Source organism: Rana temporaria, chromosome 8 (genome assembly GCF_905171775.1).
Source record: "Rana temporaria chromosome 8, aRanTem1.1, whole genome shotgun sequence".
NCBI classification, from domain to species: Eukaryota; Metazoa; Chordata; class Amphibia; order Anura; family Ranidae; genus Rana; species Rana temporaria.
In genome coordinates this window covers 59,767,979-59,788,623 of record NC_053496.1, presented here as the reverse complement: position 1 = coordinate 59,788,623, position 20,645 = coordinate 59,767,979, and the positions used below count along the sequence as shown (strand labels likewise).

The following is a 20,645-nucleotide window of genomic DNA, read 5'->3' as shown; positions in this document are numbered from 1 at the left end:
TCAAAACGCAAAAACCAAGAAAAAAAGAAGCCGTCACCAACTATAGAAAGGCTTACCGGAGAGATTGAACCCTGAGGAACATATGTTAGAGGGTCAATCTGGCATGAGATAGATGTATGGACCAAACGACCTCCAAATCATAAACCTAGACTCCAAATTATAGAAGTCTAGAAAAGCGTAGTTTATAAACCCAGAAGATCTAATTGGCTCCCTCTGTTATGCCTGAGAAGATGGAGTCATGGCTGGTGAGGATCGCTACATCTTATTAGGTAGTTGTGGTTAAAGCAGAGGTGTTTTTTTTTTCTTACTGCTATAGTTCATATATATAAAAAAAACAAATGTTTAGATCAATAGGTAGTCTTTTACATATTTTTGGTAATAAACATTGCAATAGGTGTATATTGATGGAAGACGCAACAACACTTGCGCAAACCAATCTATGGGATATATATAGGGACTTTTTTTGCGGGCCTGCAACATTGCAGCGGACAAATCTGACCCTAAATTACACTGTTTGGGGACCGGTGACATTATTACATTGATCAGTGCTATAAAACATCGACATCGAGTCCCCTGGACCCGCGGGCATGCTTCCACCCGCAATCTTGCATGCACGGATCGACGTAAGGGTACGTTGGATCGCACAGAAGAGGCGACCCTCGCAGTATAAGTGCGGCGGCTGGTCAGCAAGTGGTTAACAAAAGAACATACATTCCACCATAATAATTATGCTACCAAAACTTGTTTGTGCTGCACATTGCCTCTAGCATTGCTCATGTTTCTTCTTGCTTGCAACTTTACACACGCGCTTCTTATCTGTACTAAATGTGAGTGTTTAGTGTTACTTTGATACTTTTTTATCTCTTAATAAACAGTATTGCACCAGGAGCCGATGCGCTCTTTCTATTCTGTCTGTTTACATCCAATCCGCCTGGGCAGATCATATCGGAGGGCCCATAGTATAGAGTGGGCTGTGTCCGTGTCCGCTCTGCAGAGTGGACACAGACGTGTCATCTGCCCGCTCCACTAATTGTGGCCCTTGCTCTTCAAAAGGTTGGGCACCCCTGACCTATACCAGTGCTTTAACCCAAAGCAATCTTAAATGGGTGGGGGCAATGTATACAACTGTTTGTTTTGTTCTAGTTGCTACACTGCATGTCTCATTTACTGCATATGTGTGAATATTTTCTTTATCGAGTTCCTATTTTATGCCTACAGGGCCTGCACTCGGAGTGGGGCAATATCTGGACACTGTGATTGACGAGGTGAAGAATGATGGGAGAATCTTACGTCTGTCAGTCAGCCAGTCTGATGTGACTGCAGCCATTGCCACAGATGAACAGAAGTGGACTATTAATAACCTGCTGCCGGGCTTGGTGGTAAAAGCTCAGATTCAAAAGGTAGGATTCGCAGAGCTGACTGGTCACACGTGACCGTTTGTCTTTCTACAGTAAAGGTAACTATTGCCCCTTCTGGTTACAGATCTTTCATGACCACATCGCTGTATCCTTCTTGTCATCCTACACTGGAATAGTGGATTTCTTGCATTTGGAACCTAAAAAAGCAAATGTGTACCAAAGTGATCAGTTGGTGAGTATGCAGTGAGTTTTGTAGGGTATTGCTGTGAGGACATGAAAGTGTTGCATGGCATGAACATGGTTGTCCTTTCAAACGTGGTGAAGAAAAGCTCCCATCCTTATTCTGTAAATTGTACAACGATGAACGCCAAAGTAAACAAATCAAATCTAACTTGTGATAGTGATCATAGTCGTACTACGAATAAATACAATCATTAGGATTCATCTAATGTTCCATAAAAAGGTTTTAGGTACATTTTATAAATCTGAATAAATCCACCAGGCCCTAAATAAGTGTTCATCTCAAAGCTTATCAAAATTAAAGTTCATAAATAAAGTGCAACATGTCTTCCACAAGGTCAAAAGGGGAATGCTTGTGGACATCACGGTGCACAGTCAGTCTGCATATCATAGAAATTAAGCACCCAACATCCTGAGGTAAGTATTATGCTTACCAGCTAATACTTGGCTCAGGGTGCTTCATTTCTGTGATGTGCAGACGCCTTGCTTGTTGACATTGCAATGCACATTCACTTTTCGACTTTGTGGAAGACATGTTGCACTTTATTAATTACTTTTATTTTTATATTTTTTCTTTTAACTGCTTTCCGAACTGCACCATTGATCTGGTTGTCCACCCGACTCAGCAGATGACCTGCTGCCAGTGCCATGTGATTGCTGTGACCAATCACGGCAGATCACATGACCGCTGTAAGCCTCGAATGGCTTCTTTTATGCCATTCATTTTATACAATTGTGTTGCTAGCTGTGATTGGTCACACTGATCAACAGACAGGGCCAATCGGAGCCCATTTTGTACCATGTGATTAGCTGTGACCAATTACAGCTAATAACTACAATAGACTGTGTCTACACACTGTCATTCAGAGAAAATATTTGCTTAGAGCAGTGAAATTTGGTGAAAAGTATATAGTTTGTAAAAAAAGAATACAAAAAAATTAATCCTGATCAACTATGTTACCACTGTATTGCTGTGGTCATAGTATGTAAAAGAAAATATTGTCTTTTTTTTTTGTATACTGTCACCAGTCAGTGTCCCTGGTCACCGCCACACCAGTTGGTTATATGATGACACTGTACTCCACTGGTGGCGTATGTAAAAAAAAAAAAAAATCGCAACTTCAAAAACATGCCATGCCTCTTACTAAATAACTTCGTCTGTCTACTTTCCAAAAAGGTCATTTGGGGGTTATATGTATTGTCCTGGCGTTTTTGGGCCTTTAAGAAATTAGATAGTTGTCAATACTTCAGGATTGATACATTTTCAGATTTATACCATAGTTTGTAGAAACTATAACTTCCCTACAGACTAAATATACACTGACTAGATTTTTCGCCAAATAAATGTAGCAGAATACAATTTGGGCTAAATTTTATGAAGAAAGCTTATTTATTTGCAAAATTTTCTAACAAAAAAACCTTGTTTTTAAAAAAACAATGTTCGCCTTTCCTTTTTTGTTTTTTATTAAGCAAAAAAAAAACTCAATAGTGATTAAATACAACCAAAAGAAAACTCTTTGTGAAAAAATGATATTCTGTTAATCTCCAGCCCTGTTGCAGTGCATTAGCCTGTCGTGTCTTAGCATTCATATGGATCATATGCGGCAAAGGAATCCCAACTTCTACATGTACCTTCATCATAGCGTGCTTATGGCACATTTTGTAATGCTTTTAAGGGCATTTTTAAATCTTACGGAGATATTAAAGTTAATTGGTGCAGTTTCAGGATGGACTGTGGCTGCAGCCTACAGTCGTTTTGAAACTATTAAATCAAGCAATCTCCTCTTCTGGGGTCCCCCATCGGCACTCCTGCCTGCATCGATTGCCCCCTCGGAGACCCGAATTCCAAGGGGACACCCGTGCAAGCGTGCTCCCGAGTCCTACTGCTGTGTCCATTGACACAGACAGCAGGACCTGGCCCTGACTTCCGTGTCACTGGATTTGATTGACAGCAGAGGGAGCTAATGGCTGCGCTGCTATCAATCTATCCAATGAGGACCCGAGATGGCAGGTGGAGCCGCTGTGCTCGCCCCCAGTCATGGAACAATCGGGTTCAGGTGAAAAACCTAAACGGTTTACAACCCTTTTAATGCGTTTCCCCTGATTTTCAAAGGGGGATTTAAAGATTTATTGAAAGGCCTACATTTTGCTAGCATTTAAAGAAGTAACAAAATTATAATTTTATAATTTGTCTGCCCATCTTTTCCAGGTTAAAGCTTGCATCCTGTGGATTGATAAATCTTCCAAGACCATACGACTGACGTTTCGCAAGACCTTCCTGCAACCCGGGAGGCTGATAAAACAACTGTCCAGTAACTGGATTGGCACGGTTCATGAGAAGTGTACAGTGAAGGCACTGTTTAAGCATGCAGGAGCAATGTTTGAGCTGGATGGGGAAACAATGGCTTTTGCGCTTGTAAGTTGTATGGAAAAAAATAGAAGGAAAATCCCTTGTGTAGCCTCATTTATTTATTTTCTGAAAAAAAAAAAAAAAATCCACCTGATCAACCCTTTCCGTTAAAGCAGGTTAACGCATGATGGACTTTTGGCATATACTTTAGTTCCCACTTGCAGTCTGTTGTGTTTTATGAATGTTTTCCCTTTCACTTCCTGCCCTTTCCAAAATTGAGTGGAAATCTCCCTAGCAGGGACACAAAGGGATAGATGTTGCTTGCTCCATCCAAAACAATATGCATTGCATTGGTTGGAGTTAATAATGTATGCACTTTGCCCTAAAGCTTAAATCTGTTTATTTTTCAGAAATACCATCTAATTTCCAAGTTGTCAAGTGATCTGAACCGATATAAAGAAGGGACTGTCCACACTGGACGGGTGGTGGCGTTTAGCCCAATGGAGGAGACCATTCTACTTTCTTTAAAGGAGTAAGTAGGTTCACATTTTTCATTGTATGTCAAAGGTGAACCTGTCTCTTTAACCACTTGCCACCCAGGCCAATTCTGACATTTCCCTACGTGTAAAAATCATAAAAAAAAATACATAGAACCCCTAAACATTTACATATGTTTTTTTTACATTTACATGGCGGTTGTTGCAACTTTTTATCTCGCACAGTGTTTGCGCAGCATTTATTCAAGTGTGTTTGTGGTTTTTTTTTTATTTATTTTTTTGTGCCTTTTACTCTTATTTTTTTATTTATTTATTTTAAAACAAAAACGGTAAAGTTAACCCTATTTTTGCACACACGGAATGGCGCCAAACTTCGGTACTTAAAAATCCCCATAGGCGACACTTTAATTTTTTTTACTGTTCACGTGTTTTGAGTTGCAGAGCTTAAATTATTGCTCTCGCTCTAACGTTCGTGACGATACCTTACATGTATGGTTTGAACACCGTTTTCATATGTGGGTGGGACTTGCCTATGCGTTTTGCTTCTGCATGCGAGCACACGGGGACATGGGGCGATTTAAATTTTATATTGTTTTTTTTTTTTTTGTTTAAATAAGGAAAACTATACATTTTTAATCACTTTTATTCCTTTTGCAAGGAATGTAAACATCCCTTGTAATAGGAATATGGCATGTTCGGTCCTCTTTACAGTGAGCTATGGGGTCACATCTCACCTCTAGGCTGGGAAGCCTGAAATAAAAAAACATCTGGTCTGCCGGAAATCTCTATCGAAAACATCTGGGGCTGGTGGATCCTGTCTCCAACTCACCGATGGAAGAGGTGAAGTCGGTAGAAGCACCGGAGGGTAGCAGGAGGACGTCCCCTCTCGCTGCCCGTAAGAACGATCAAGCAGCTGAACAGCCGCTATGATCATTCTTATGGTGAAGGAAATCGCCGGCTGAATGATGCCTGTAGATGCAGGCATCATTCAGATTTTCGTGCACAAAGTCAAGGACATCATATGACGTGCAGGAAATGGTTAAAAGCCCAGCCCATGAAAAACTGATACGTAAACCTGTGCTAAGAAATACAGAGGTTGCCATTGGTGACTCTTCAGGTAATGCTAGTTGCCTGGCTTTTAAATTGATCTAAATTTATTCCTGATTGAGAGATGCGAGTGTTGCACCACCAAAACTGGTGATGGATAAATTCAATGTAGAGTGCAGAGGACAGGGGGGGAGGGGGTGGGGGGGAGGGCTGTGGGGTATAAAAATATAGAGACGTACATTGGAATTTTATAGGAATGTAAAAATGTTGTACAATGTATGTCACTTGAATTGCAATGGATGCCGAATAGGCATATTTATGTATGAAACAAGAAAAATGATAAAAATAAAGTGGATTAAAAAAAAAAAAAAAAATTGATCTATGGCATGAACTGTTGCGCCACTGGATCTGCATGGCAATCTTTCCCTCAAGGTGGTTTCTCATCAGCTATGGGTGGTTGTAGTTCAGTTGAGAAATGCATGCATCATGTGAATGATTTCAAGTAAACCCCAAGTTAAATCTGCTTGCCGGGTGTGCAGAATAATAAATTGCAAGCAGAAGTTTTGCTGTCTAATGTATATGAATTCTGATGTGAGATGTTTTGTGATCTGCATATTGTTCAATGTGCCTTGTTTTTAACATATAGCAATAAAATCTTTGTTAAAAAAATAAACACTAGCAGAAAAGAGAAGCACCCTTGTGATGATAAATAAGAAGGCCTGCGTTAAAGTGGATGTAAACCCCATTCATTAAATTTGAGCTGGGCACATATATATGCAGTGTTTTCTTATCTCTCTTTAAAGCCTTACTAAGTCCCATGGCTTTCTCATGTTAGCAGCATGATAACATCTGACAAGTTCTCTGACAACTGAAATAAAACCAGCTTGAATTTTGTGTTGGGTGGGTGCTATAAATTAGAAGAGAGATGGTTATTCACAGCACAGCTTTGCATCGTTCCTTTTTCTGTGGAGAGGGGGAGTGCTGTCTTAGTGTATGGCAAGAATCCACACCCACGGGTGAATTGGGAAGGGAAAATTCTAACGGATGTGCACGTTCTAAAGTTCCAGGGATCCTCAAACTACGGCCCTCCAGCTGTTCCGGAACTACATATCCCATGAGGCATTGTAAAACTCTGACATTCACAGACATGACTAGGCATGATGGGAATTGTAGTTCCTGAACAGCTGGAGGGCCGTATTTTGAAGACCCATGGTCTAAACCGTATATAGAGCTGAAGACAGCAGATATAAATGTAAAACTTATGTAGGAGGTTTTGTTTCATCTCTGTGTATCATCTGAGGCTGTTCACGTCACTGGGTATATGTGAGGGTTTACATATACCCAGTGATATCCATCCATTTAAGGGTGTAGAGTTCTTGCCCCATAAATCACTCAGACTTAATACACAACTGTTATCCAGCAGTTCATTGACTACAGAAGGACTGTTTTCTGATGGAACTCAGCTTCTTATTTTGATCTCCTTCTCTTTTATTTCTAGGACAGTCATTGAAGAACCTTTTTGGAAGCATGAAGATATACAGGCTGGACAATTTCTAGAGGTGAAGATAGTACTTGTGCTCCCTTACATTGATCCCTACAGTATAATTGTATTTGTAATTATAGATCTGCCACACAATCAAGGAAACAAATTCAAATGGCTTACCATGTTCATATTGTTCACCTTAAAATTTACTTTGAGGAAATGCTTTTTTTTTTTTTTTTTTTTTTTTTTTTTTTAAGTAAGAACTCTGCACATCAAAGAAAATAATAGAAATTGCCAGTGCCATCTTGAAAACGGCAACATGTCAAAGTGTATTTTCATTTGGAACCAGCATGTTCTAAGAATTATGCGCAAGGGGGTTGTTTTACTGCTGCATAGTGGATCATTGTGCTTGTGGACTCTGGAAATCTGGGGTTTTATACGTATGTTCTCACTAAGTAAATTTCCTCTGTGGGTAGCTAAATAACTTAAATCAAAATTGATCTTCTAGTAAAGAAATGTCATTACTCTGAAAGATTTAAACTTTGTCTTTGAATTCCTCCTGTGAGGTAGCAATGCACTTGGCATGAGACTGTGCCCAGCACTCCTGTTTTGTAGCCTCATTGCTGTATATCTGCAGTATAAATTCTTAGCTACTGTGCCTCTGGCTCCTTTTCTTGGGAGGTTTGTCATGAGATTTGGTGATGTAGCTACTCTGCATCTCGCTGTTTTCTTTGCTGGAGAGAAATCCATATCTGAAGGCCTGCAGGGCAAGGATCTTTATGCTTCATCCATTCTGTGGATCTGTGCTTTCTATAACCCTCCCACTGCTTTTTGAATATTCCCTCACTGGTCATTAGGAAATACGAAAAATCAACAGAAATTCGGTCATTTGGACAGTTCATAAATTTTTCAGACAGTTATTGAGCACAAATCTGTCATCAGTTGGGACATTTTTAGCCAAAAAGTTTTGAAAATGTTCTGCCGAACGATAAATTGAAAGGTTAATGTGTTTCCCGTCCAAACTGTTTGCACTAGGTGTATGTGGAAAAACTAAATAAAAAAACAAAATGTTATGTCCATTGAATGATTTATCGGCCATTGCACAATGGCACTATCGATTTTTGTCTCACGGCCGAGTGTTCGTTTTTCGAAAATGGTTTGGAACAATTTTTCATATAGTGTACGGCCAGCAAAAGTCATGATCATCAACCAAGATAAACACACATGCGTACGCCTCTAGGAAATACTGGTGATTAGACCGTTTTTTTTTTGCTCTTGTGGGGAATAGCTTCCACGATTATCTTTTAAGAATGTATCTGACAGACCAAGTCTTTTTCCAGGCCCAGCTTGTTTTTATATTCTTAAGGAAGGGTGAGAAAACTTTGCCCTGCACAGATGGCCACAACATACACTTTAATTTTATAAAATAATCCTTGTAATTGCAATACAAACAATGGTTATTATTGACAGTTCAATTTAAGCTTGCTTGAAAAATCTTTCATGTTGTGAGTGCTGGCTGTGTTAGCCAAAGCTTACAAAAACTTTCAGGATTCCCTGCATGTTTTACAGCTTCTACTTTGCTTTTTTGGTTTACTTTTGATTTCTAAGGACTACATATCCCATGGTACCCTGCTGCCTGCAAGCAGTGATTCCTATACTGACTTTTCCTCCTGAAACTCCTCCTCCAGCTCCTCTAGTTCAGAAGGCAGGCTCTATAAAATGTGTGATACAGCAGTGCCTACTTACAGGGCATAGTTTAATATGTGTCACATAATTCAAGGTAGTAAATGTGTGGAGTTCATCAAAAAGTAAGTTTACAAACTTTAACATTGTACAGATTAATAGAAGTCGGTTAGAAATAATTCAAATCCAATGTGGAAAGCATTACAATTCGAAATGTTGACTAGATGCGCTTTAAGGCAAAAAAAAATCAAATTATTGCATAAGTCTTTTTGTTACTGCCAAGTTTTTAGATATAAAACCAAACTTGTTGTTTTTACTCAGTCTGCTTCTCTGAGGTGGCAGCTACTGAAGAAATCCTTTGTCTGCACTGTAATGCCTGTTTGTCAGCCCTTGATATACAGTATACTTGCATAAAACTTAATGAACAATGCATGTGTTATTGCACAGGGAACTGTTGAAAAGATTGCCACTGAAGGAATAACTGTGAATATCGCCAAACGCATCAGTGGTCTCATACCAAATCTCCACATGGCGGATATCACCTTGAACCATCCTGAGAAGAGATATACTCCTGGGAAAAATATCAAATGCAGAGTAAGGAAATTTCTCTTTCTATTGCTAGTTTTTATTTACGAAAGAATTGGGCTCCATTCACACCTGAGCATATCGCTTTTTTTTTTTATTTTTTTTTTTTTACAAGCTTTTATTTAAAACAAAAAAAAAAAATGTTTTAGAAGTGTATTAAGCGTTTTTACAGCTTTAGGTTTTTTTTTTTTTTTGCTTAGCCAATAGAAAGTACTAGGGGGATGAGAGGGAATTAGAGGTGGAGAGCTTCTATTTGAGCGTTTTTCTGCTCAAGTCAGGCATTTCTATTAAGGTCTTTAGGGACAAAAACGCTTGTAATTTGCAAAAATTTAAGCTGCTTTTACTCTTTTCAACTTCAATCGTTTTGCTTCAGGTGACAACATTTTTGCTCATATGTTAACAGGGACCATTAAAATACATGTTATTTTGTTTGGGTGTTTTTGGATCTTCAGAGCGGAGCATTTTATAAGCTGAAAACTGCTCATTTCTGAACGGGCCTTGGAGCCATGTTCACCCATTCAGCCCTTGGTGCAGTTTTCAATCTGCACGGGGAAGGAAAACGAATTAGTACAGAAAGGCAAAGCAAAATTTAGTCGGTTAATTTGGGGTTAAATTGCAAAAAAAATATTTTTTTTTCCATTCCCATACCCCCCCCCCCCCCCCTCACTTTGTTAGCGTTATACTCGTATGCCAGGTTTTTTCTTCTCGGATTTTGGCCGTTGTTTATGCAACTCGATAGGCACTGAAGCACTTACTGACGACACTCTGCGTAGTGTACTTTATGCTGTATGTATGCACAATGTACCCAATAAAGTGTTTATTAAAATAAAAGGGAAAATAATAGAAGAAGAAGAAGAAGAAGAAGTAGAAGAAGAAGAATTTTACTGATGCGATAAGACATGTATTATATGTTTTGATCTTTCATGACATTTGGATACAACTACTTATACCTTTCAGTTTGTATTGTATTTGGTGTGATCTTAAAGTATGTACTTGCATAAAATTCAATAAATTTCTTTAAAAAAAAAAATAAAAAAAAAAAAATTGCAAAAAAATATTTTTCGGGGATTGCTAGTGCTAATTGCAGTGTAGCAGAATGTTTTCATTGGGATAAAATGCTCAGAATACCTTCTGCTAATAACATTGTAAAGAACTTGTTACTCTCTGCATATCCATGATCACTGTAAAAAGCTGTTGCGTTGATCCACTGGTAGGAGATGGCTGTAGCATCGTATTGATGCTGCACCCACATAGGGGGGTATGTGTGTTTATATATATATATATATATATATATATATATATATATTTATTTAAATCCTGCTTTTCTCTATTAACTTGCATCCTGCAGGGTCCACCTAGTATGTCATTGGCTTTCAGCCGACTCTGTAGATTGAAATCCTTGGTGCACAACCTGTGCCCCTACTTGCTCGGTGGATGTCGAATTCCAGCATTCAGCAGTGTTTTCAGAATTTTTGTAAAGGGGCTGTGATGGTAGTGATCTCATGCAATGTGTTTGCAGTCTTAAGACCGCATATCTATAGTCTGGAATTGCACCTTTTTAACCAGTCCCTAATTTCTGAGTATTTCCTTTAGTAAGTCTGCAGTCCGACTGCCTCCTGTGACTTCACATATGTTAAAAACTAGGTGTGGCCTGTTGGTGATGTCAGGGACCGCAGGTGGGGTCTCCTATATACTCATAAGTTGACAACCACTTTTTCTACATAATGGAATTGACACGGCCAAAATGTACTACCAACCTGTTTCTTTCATTTATTTTTTTAAATTTCAATTTTAGGTTCTAAATGTGGATCCATTAGCCAGAAAACTGATTCTTACCCGAAAGAAAACCATGATTAATTCAAAATTGCCAATAATTGCCAGTTTTCATGATGCAAAGCCTGGCATGATCACTCATGGATTTATCTGGGCAGTGAAAGATTTTGGATGCATTGTTAAATTCTATAATGATGTCCATGGGCTTGTACCAGCTCGAGAGTTAAGCTCGCATTATATCCCAGTAATACAAGATGCCTTTTATAAGGGACAGGTAAGATGCCATTGTGGATTTTATCACCATGGACTGTTAATGATTATCATGGACTGTGTGCAGCATCTTCATCTGTTTTATCATCCTTTCACCTAGTGTGTGTATGTATATGTCTATTTTTTATATATACCGTATTTTCTGGCGTATAAGACGACCCCCTAATTTTCCACCTAAATTTTTGGTTTTGGCATATACTCGCCGTATAAGACGACCCTCCTTCTGACTAGTCTGTCTGAAAGCTGAGGGGTAGCCTTCTGACGGGAACAGGCTTTATTCAGCTTTTTTTAAACCTCACTGTGCCATTGCATGCCTCGGCCTCACTGTGCCATTGCATGCCTCAGGCCTCACTGTGCCATTGCATGCCTCAGGCCTCACTGTGCCATTGCATGCCTCAGGCCTCACTGTGCCATTGCATGCCTCAGGCCTCACTGTGCCATTGCATGCCTCACCTGGACGATCCCATACCTTATCCCTGACATGCAGAGTCAGTCAGACTGCGACCGTCTATTATTCAAAAGCCGCGCCGCCTCCTCGTGCTGTTTCCCAGCAGAGCCTGTGTTCAGTGTTCCGCCTATCACAGATGTCCTCTCAAATGGTTTTGTCTTCCTGCTGTAACGCATGCAATACAAACTGCAGGCATATTTGGCAGTGTCTTTTTGAGAAAGATGCACTTGCAGCCATCTGTTGCTCATCGGACACTGTTGGGATCTTAAAGCGGAGTTCCACCCAAAAGTGGATCTTCCGCTTAAACCACTCCTCGCCCCCTAACATGCCTCATTTTGGCATGTAATTTTTTTTTTCGGGGTGGAGTGGGGGCTTCAGTAGGAGTGGGACTTCCTGTCCCACTTCCTCCTTCCGTCCAGGGACTGCTTAGGCAGCACGTCATATCGCCTACGCGGTCCCTCCCTGTAGGCGATCACCTGTCCAATCAGGTAACTCCGCTTTAAGCTTGTTTTAAAGAGATACTAAAGGTTCGATTTTTGTTTTAAAAAAAAAAAGTCATACTTGCCTCCACTGTGCAGCTCGTTTTGCACACAGAGGCCCCAAACATCCTCTTCTGGTGTCCCTCGGTGGCTCTCGCGCCTACCCTCCCACATTCGATAAACCCCCTTGGAGAAGAGCTCTCTGTATGATTCAGGCCCCGCGTCAATGGATTTGATTGACAGCAGCGGGAGCCAATGGCTGCGCTGCTATCAATCTATCCAATCAATGCCAAGACTCTGGAGAAGAGGACGCTGGGGATACGCAGACCAGGTGAACTGGCTCAGGTAAGTAAAATTGATTGCCAGGTGTTCGTGTCTGTTTTTTTTTTTTTTTTAAGACTTCATGCATTCTATGCATTAAGGTGAACAAACCTTTACAACCTCTTTAACACACATTGGAGATGCACAAATGTCGTCTGTCTGTGTTGTGTATTTTTTATTTTTTTTTCTATAATTTTTACTTTTGCTTTAGCAGCCCGTCACTTTGTAATATGAATGTTACAAAAATGGTCCAGTTTTTAAATGTCTTTTATCATTCATGTAGGTGGTTAGGGTAAGGGTGTTGGAGTGTAACCGTGAAAAGGAAACATTGCTACTGTCCTTCAAGATTATTGAAGAAAATGAAAATGGAGAACCGGATAATAAAAGGGAAAGAAGAACGCTTTCACAATGGAAAGAATCTGGAAAGGTATGATAAATAAGTGACTGAGTTGCGTTGCCTAAATTCTGGTGCTTTTCACTCATAACTATCCTTTACATTGCCCTTAACCACTTGCTGACCACCCACAGTATATTTACTGCTGGTGGCATGGGCAGTCTGGATCACGTACATGGTTAAGCCTTCAGCCCTTTTCGGGTTAGGGACATGAAGCACGGACACAGCTGATTGCTGGTCTTGGTACCCGGCTGCCAAGAACAATGTCAATGAAGCTGTTATGAATGAATTACAGCTGTTTTCTGCAGAGTGATGCTGTGATTTGTCTACGGCGATCGAATGGTTCCTAGGCCAATCGCAGCACCTTGTAATGTGTGATCAGCTGTAGCCAATCACAGCTGTCATGAGTTTAACCTATTTATTATTTATGATCATTGAAAACCTTAGCTCTTACAATGATGATCATTGTAAAAGTATCAGTGTTGGGCCCCTTTCACACGGGCAGACCGTTTAGGTCCGCCTGTCAGTTTTTTAGGCGGACCTGAACGGAAGGTTATAGGCTTTTTTTTTTTTTTGCCCTCTCAAATTGAATGACAAGTTGCTCCAATGTGAATAAGGTCTTGAGACCCTTGTCTCGTAAGCCCTGCACTTTTTTGGTAGACATGTTTTTCTTTGTTTAGCTCCTCTGTCTGTCTCTGATTTTTAGCAGGTGTGTTGTGTAGACATAATTGCTTTACATGTGTGTTGGAAGACTTTATGTAATGTTTTCTTTTCTTCTACCAGATAGTGGATGTGAGAATTGCAAGCAAGACTGATGCAGAGCTGAATGTATTAATTCTACCTGAGGAGAGCCCTGCAGTACTTCCAAAAGTTCATCTATCTGATCATGCGGCAAACTGTGAGCTCCTCTTTCACTGTTTGAAGGAGGGTGATGTGCTGTCTCGAGTGATGTGCCTAAACACCTCCAAAGGGCAAACTGTATCCTTTTTTATTTTTTATTATATATTTTTTTTGCAGTGATGGCAGGGTAGACTCTCTCACCCATTAGTATTCTCTAGATCATGGGTCTTCATGATGATTATTATTAATAGATCAGTTTTGGAAATATTGAGTTTGAGGAACTGGTGTGCTTTCCAAGAGGATATGCTGGTAAGTAGGTTAGTGATGCATGAGAGTAAAGGAGTGAGTTGAGGAATATTTGCGTGTCATCAGCAATGAGATAGTATTGGAAATTATGGCAGGTTAGCTGACCCAGGATAGGAGCGTGTAGATGGAGAATAGAAGGGACCAGTGGACAGAGTCTTGGGGGACTGACTAGTCTACAGAGGAAGAAGACAGGAGAAGTTATAGTTGTTGGTGATGCTGAAGGTGCATCGAGATAGGCGAGAGGAGTACAACCAGGAAAAAATTGTTTTGGAGGCTGAGGGAATCTTCAATGCTATAACTTGCAATGTAGTTTTAGGGAGAACAGACCGTGGGTTCAGATTGATTTCGTAAGTTAGTCTTGCATACTTACCTTGTGTTTCTAGCTAGATGTGTTTTTTTATTTGCATTGGTCATTGCCATTGTAATGTAATTCAACAGTTGCAAATGGCCTGTTAATCCTACATTGCAGTTATTCAGTCCTTTACCAGTCTACAGATATTAACCAGAAAAACTGCATTAATTTCATGTGTAGAGAAGGGGTCATGTGCAAAAGATTTCTCTGAAGTTCAAGTTGGAATGTATCTCACTGGATTTGTTAGAAATATTATGCCATATGGAGTATTTGTGGAATTCTTACATGGGCTGGTCGGACTGGTCCCCATCTCGGTAAGTAATACTTTGTTTTAATTTTTTCATTTTTTTCAGTTATGAGCAAACCTGCACACTCTTTTGAGGCAAAGTGTTCTAAATGCCTAAGCCAAGAATACTTTCTTGTGATTTCCTGCAAGTGAGCCTCCATATAATGTCAAGACAAGGAAGTCCTGACATAATAATCTGCATTTGTCTGCTGTGATTAAAAAAAAAAAAGAGCTAAACACAGAATCACCAGACGGCATGTGACTACAACAGTCCCCTCCTGCGCAAATTGTATTATTTGGCCTCTGCGATGCTGCTTTCTGAATTCTGAAACAAAGTGCAGTCATTGTGCTTACCAGATATCTTCAGCTTCCCAGGGAACAAAAACTGGATCCTGAATGGTTACAATAGCCCATGGCTGCACTGCAGAGTATTTGTGTAGATTTGACTTTTTTTTTTTTTTTACACTAGGAAGTCAGTGACAAGTTTGTGACTGAAATCGGTGACCATTTTGTGCAAGGGCAGACGGTTGTTGCAAAAGTAACAAACATTGATGAGCAAAAAAAACGCTTCCTGTTGACCCTAAAGATGTCAGAATGTGCCCCAGATGACTGCTCAGCTGATGGCTTCTCTCAGATCGGCCAGTGTTGCAGTGAGCTGCAGTTCTGTAAGAGCCTAATGAAAAAAAATGGTGAGCTTTCTTTTGTGTCGCTCAACAAATTTTCTTTTATATGAACTATCTGTCTTGCTTTCAGTCCAACCCGTCCTCTTCCACCTGTTATTTTCTGGGGCTGGTTTGAACCTCATTGCCTGTTTTGGTTCAGTACAGGAAATGTCCCTCCCTTCCTTTCTGTGAAAGCAGTTGTGACAGTAAGTGAGGGGAAATCTCACTAATGGAAATGCACTACCCACTTGCAGTTCTGTGTGTGTGTGTGTGTGTGTGTGTGTGTGTAAATTTTATATATATATATATATATATATATATATATATATATATATATATATATATATATATATATATATATATATATATATATATATATATATATATATATATATATATATATATATATATATATAAATTTTACACACACACACACACCTGCCAGGTGCCCAGAACTGCAAGTCTCGGGCATTAGGCAATACAAGTTGTGTATCCCTTCAACAGTGAATGGGCTGACAAAAGCCCAGGCACCAGGACTCCATTTATAGTCGCCATGAAGACCTGGTGCCTTGGATTGGTCAAGCCCCGGGGTAGTGCATTTATAATCTCTATCTCTCTGTATATACTCGGGTATAAGCCAAGTTTTTTAGGGCTGAAAATAGCCTGCTCGGCTTATACTTGAGTCAGTGTACCTGTCGGGTCACGGGCGTCCATTTTTCTAAAGTCGCGGCTTCCTCCTGGTTCGTGATAGGCAGTAGCGGAACAGTGTCAAATGCCTATCACGGAGGTGCTCTCATCCTCCGACTTTTCCAGCAGACACCGTGTTTAGTGTTCCGCTTATCATGGATGTCCTCTTGCACGAGCATGAAAGAGGTCCGTGATTGGCGGGAACACTAAACTCAGTTTCTGCTGGGAAACGGAGTCCGAGGATGAGAGGACATTCGTGATAGGCGGTAGCCGAACAGTGTCAAATGCCTATTACGGACCAGGAGATGGTCGCGACGTTTGAAAAATGGACGCCCGCGACCTGACAGGTACACTGGCTATAACGGAACGAATGGGACCAGGAGAAAGCCGCAACTTTTGAAAAATGGATGCTTGTTAAGAATACAGGTACACTGAGGCTGCAATGGGCACAGTAAGGCTAGAATGGGCACAGTAAGGTTGCAAATGGACACAGTGAAGCTGCTGCTGAGTCAATAAGTTCATTTTTTTGTGGTAAAATTGGGGCCTCGGCTTATACTCGAGTATATACGGTGTGTGTGTGTGTGTGTGTGTGTGTGTGTGTGTGTGTGGGGGGGGGGGGGGTAAGCAGCAGGGCTTACTTGTCAGGTGAAAGTATTTGGGTCATCACCTAGGGGACTTTGATGTAAAAAATAAAGATGCACCTAAAATCCCCCCCACCCAAAGTTTTTTTATTTTAGGCCCTACGCATAAAAACATCAATTGCAATACCCATGTTACTATTGTCCGCACAAACTCCTAACTTTTTTTAACTGGCTCCTAGATTCAAAGCAAGCCCTGCACCATCCCTAATCTAGCAACTAAGACCAACTACGTTGTATTTATTTTGTATATTAGTGTATAGTATCGCTTAAAGCGGTATAGAAATCCTTGTGGTGTGTGTGTGTGTGTGTGTGTGTGTTTTTTTTTTTTTTTTTCTAAAATCACAAACATGTTTATTCTTGCCTGCTCTGTGCAATGCTTTTGCACAGAACAACCCTGATCCTTTTTTGTGTCTGCATATTGCAAAGCGAACTGCAAATTCGGACTGATTTGGGGGTGTCATTAACTTTTTGTTTTTTTAATTTACACTCCCAGCAGTTTGCATAGGGGAAGTGTGAACTGCCGCCGGGAGACATGAGATGCGGGAACTCGTGAGTGGGTTTGCAGGGTTCCCGCATCACTGCAGTGTGAACCAAGCCTTGTAGTGCTGTCCGGTTTTGTTGACGTTGTTTTCTTAATTTTTCTCTGCATTATACAGGTACACAATGTTGTTGGCATTATAGGCTATAACTTTGTTTAGGACTAGTTATTGTTCCTGCGAGACTGTTTTATTTTATTTTATTTTATTGCTTCTAATTAGAAAAACTGGATGAGGGCGAGACCATCTATTCTGTAATACCAGGGAAAAACTTGATACTTGTTGTTGAAAAATTGGAAGATAATGGTTCGGTTCTGTTCAGCACTAGCCAAGTCCCGGGAGCAAAGAAAATATCAGCTGTGCAACATAAGGAACAAGGTAATTATTCTTCTATATTCTTATTTAGACATCAGTTAAAGCATAAGTTCACCTTTTTACATAAAAAAATTATGAATGCACATTTTTTTTTTGTTGCAGGTACAAAATGTGTATCTGTGTTTTTTTATTACATTTTTTTTTTTAGAAGCCTGTAAAGCATTGCACCCACAAACAGCAGATTGTGGATGCAATGCCAGGCTCCTACAGACTGTCAGTGTAGCTGTCTGACCGTACCTTCGATATGGGCAGACAGTTACTGAATGACAGGAAGCTCAATGAACTACCTAGAGCGCGCATCAGCTCCCTGATAGTTCAGCTACAAGCCGTCGGTCACAAAGGCTGATGGTAGTTGTAGTTCATTGATTTACAGGGATCTGCGAATGAATGATGCAGCCATGTGCTCGGAGCCCTGCATGGCCCCACGTTCTTTTTGAATTGTGACAGCAGGGGTGGGAAGAAGATGTATGGCCTGCTGTTTTGGTGATTGGGGGACCGGGGTGGGAGGATCGAGGGAAGAGGATGAAGACGCTGAACATGTTACACCCTAAATATGGGTGTGACATGTTCAGAAAGGTGAAATTCTCCTTTAACAAATAGGCTAAGCTTAATAGTGTTAGGCTTGCATGGGTCAAAAGATACCTCGATGACACAGGCAGCTCTTCTCTTCAGTCTTTGTTAGGCAGGATTTTGCTTATTTATGTAATGATTAAAAGCCGGTTGTTTTTTTTTATGTAGGAACCAGCAGCTGTTTATGATAGAGGGTGGCACACGTTTTCATTTGCAGCAAGGTTCTAGAATGTTGGGTGCCAGCTGCAGCTTTTTAGGTTCAATGCATTTGCTTATTGCTGAGCCTCATTAAACATATTCTGTCTAGAAGTCTTTTGAAATAGTTGTTTTTTTTTTTTTTTTTGCAGAAAAACCTTTAACTCTGGGACAGAAAGTAAAGGCTGTGATTCTACATGTTGATATATTGAAAGCTCACGTTCATGTTTCCATGGAAGAAGCTTTACTAAAGAAATGTAAAGAGAATGTAAGTATTTTTTTCTGTTGCTGTGAAATTCTGTTTAGAAAATTATAAGGACAAATGCACATAAAACTTCAAAGTTAAGAGTGAATTTTTATTTTATTTCTTGGGGACTACAATAGCTGCATCTGTGTGCTGAAATTCTCCACAGTGGAGTTGTTAACCTTGGACTTTAAGTGGTTTTAAAGTCAAAAATTTTGGGACTCAGACAGCAGGCTCCCGCTGCTGTCAAACAAATCCTTTGAGGGGGGTGGGCCCAAGCTGCGTGTGTCTATGGATGCACACAGCCCGGCTCAGGAGCCTGCCTAGATGTAAATAACTTAAAAAACAGTGGAACCCCACTTTAATGCAGCTCTGTAATCCTAAATGTTTCATTAACCACTTGCCGACCGTGCTATAGCGTAACCGCGCCGGAAGCTGAAAATTGGCCTGGGCAGGACGGGGGTAAAAGTGGTTGGATGTATTTTCACATGAAAGCAATGTAAGTACTTAAAATGTAACTAAAGGCAAAACTTTTTTTTTTTTTCGTTTTGGATAGAGAGGGATTAGAACACGTCCGTTATTATTGCTGTCTGTGGCCCCATAAGGGAGATTTACCTTCTCCATTTGTCCTGCTTACCATTTATCATCAAAGGTGAAAGTAAAATATAATCCCAAATGTTGGGTTGACATCAGAACACTAATAGAGGGGAATTTATTCCCAATGGAAATGCTACTTCTGGTGTCGCCCTGGGATTCCCTCACATGGCAAAAAAAAAAAAAAAACACAGATGGGTTATGACTTTCCTTTACTCTATCCAAAATGGGAGGGGGTTCTTTTTTGCCTTCAGTCACATTTTAAATTTAACCTGAATTGCTCTCTTGCCATCCCTGTACAGTCATCCTGAAGAATGAGAGAAAGAAGCAGTACAATAAGCATATCGGTTCATATTCTGAGAGAAAGTGTAGTGATAGAGAGATGATCTCATCCCTGTGATGTTTCTCTTTTTACTGTTCAGTCACATACTAAGGTGGGTCCAGGATGACCTGGGCTCGGGTAAAGTGGTTTCAATGTTGCTGGCCCTCAGACTGAGGGACATCTAGTAGTAGAAAAAAAGTACTGTGGTGGAAACCTCCGGATTTTTTGTATATATTTTCAGAAAAGTTTTGCTTCCGTTTTTGTAATTACCGGTAATAAAAAAACACAGCCTGGCTCTTGTGCAGCTTTATTCAAAAAATAAAATACTATTTGCCTTTTTATACCAGTTTGCAGAAAATTCCGTCCACTCTGCAGTCATACAGCATTTGTCAGAAGAATTTGCTGTGGCATCTTTGAAAGATACTTCAAAGCTCGTGGCTGTCCCACTCAAAAGACACTTTAACGACACTTTCCGGTTTGAATCAGAAAGGCTAAGTGTAGGTCAGAAGATTTCCGTGACGTTATCGTCGATGGATGCTGATCAACATGGAATCCAATTTGCAGTGCAGAATGCCAGCTCAGGAAGGGAAAAAGTCAAGATGCCACTCAATCTTACGAAAAGAAAGCCACTTATTGGAGAAGTGATCACCGGGACTGTGAAAAGCATCAAGCCCATCAGCGTGTTGGTGTCTATTACAGATAAACTAACGGGTAACATCCACGCCTCTCAGATCGTGGAGAATGTGCTTGCAGGCGCTCTGCCAACATCCAAGCTTAGGCCTAAGCAGAGTGTGACTTGTCGTGTGATAGGAGGACGAGATCTCAAGACACACAAGTATGCTATCTTCAGATTATTCATTAGGTTCTATAGATGGATCATTTCTTTGTGCCCTTATTAATATTTTTGTTTTACGTGTATCGCATGACAGGTTCCTTCCCATTACTCACCCGCACCTGATGAAGTCTGTTCTTGAACTCAGTATTCTTCCCAGGTAAGATAATGTCTCACCATCTGTGTTGTTTGCCCCCCCCCCCCCCCAAAAAAAAATAGAAGCCAAACTATACTTTCTACACAAGTAAGACTGGCTGTGATACACTTTCACAGCC

General features: G+C 40.3%; 1 protein-coding gene across 1 annotated transcript in view; it reads left to right on the top strand.

Annotated features, from left to right (window-relative positions):
* Positions 1-20,645, top strand: part of PDCD11 (programmed cell death 11) — a 53,223-nt gene that overhangs the window by 10,537 nt on the left and 22,041 nt on the right. Inside the window, exons 7-21 of the mRNA XM_040361862.1 lie at positions 1,219-1,400; positions 1,483-1,590; positions 3,808-4,014; positions 4,359-4,480; positions 6,991-7,051; positions 9,106-9,252; positions 11,039-11,290; positions 12,818-12,961; positions 13,712-13,906; positions 14,570-14,740; positions 15,182-15,401; positions 17,461-17,616; positions 18,531-18,646; positions 19,886-20,373; positions 20,468-20,530. Of these exons, the coding sequence (XP_040217796.1) occupies positions 1,219-1,400; positions 1,483-1,590; positions 3,808-4,014; positions 4,359-4,480; positions 6,991-7,051; positions 9,106-9,252; positions 11,039-11,290; positions 12,818-12,961; positions 13,712-13,906; positions 14,570-14,740; positions 15,182-15,401; positions 17,461-17,616; positions 18,531-18,646; positions 19,886-20,373; positions 20,468-20,530 (2,632 nt within the window). The remainder of the gene's footprint in view (positions 1-1,218; positions 1,401-1,482; positions 1,591-3,807; positions 4,015-4,358; positions 4,481-6,990; positions 7,052-9,105; positions 9,253-11,038; positions 11,291-12,817; positions 12,962-13,711; positions 13,907-14,569; positions 14,741-15,181; positions 15,402-17,460; positions 17,617-18,530; positions 18,647-19,885; positions 20,374-20,467; positions 20,531-20,645) is intronic.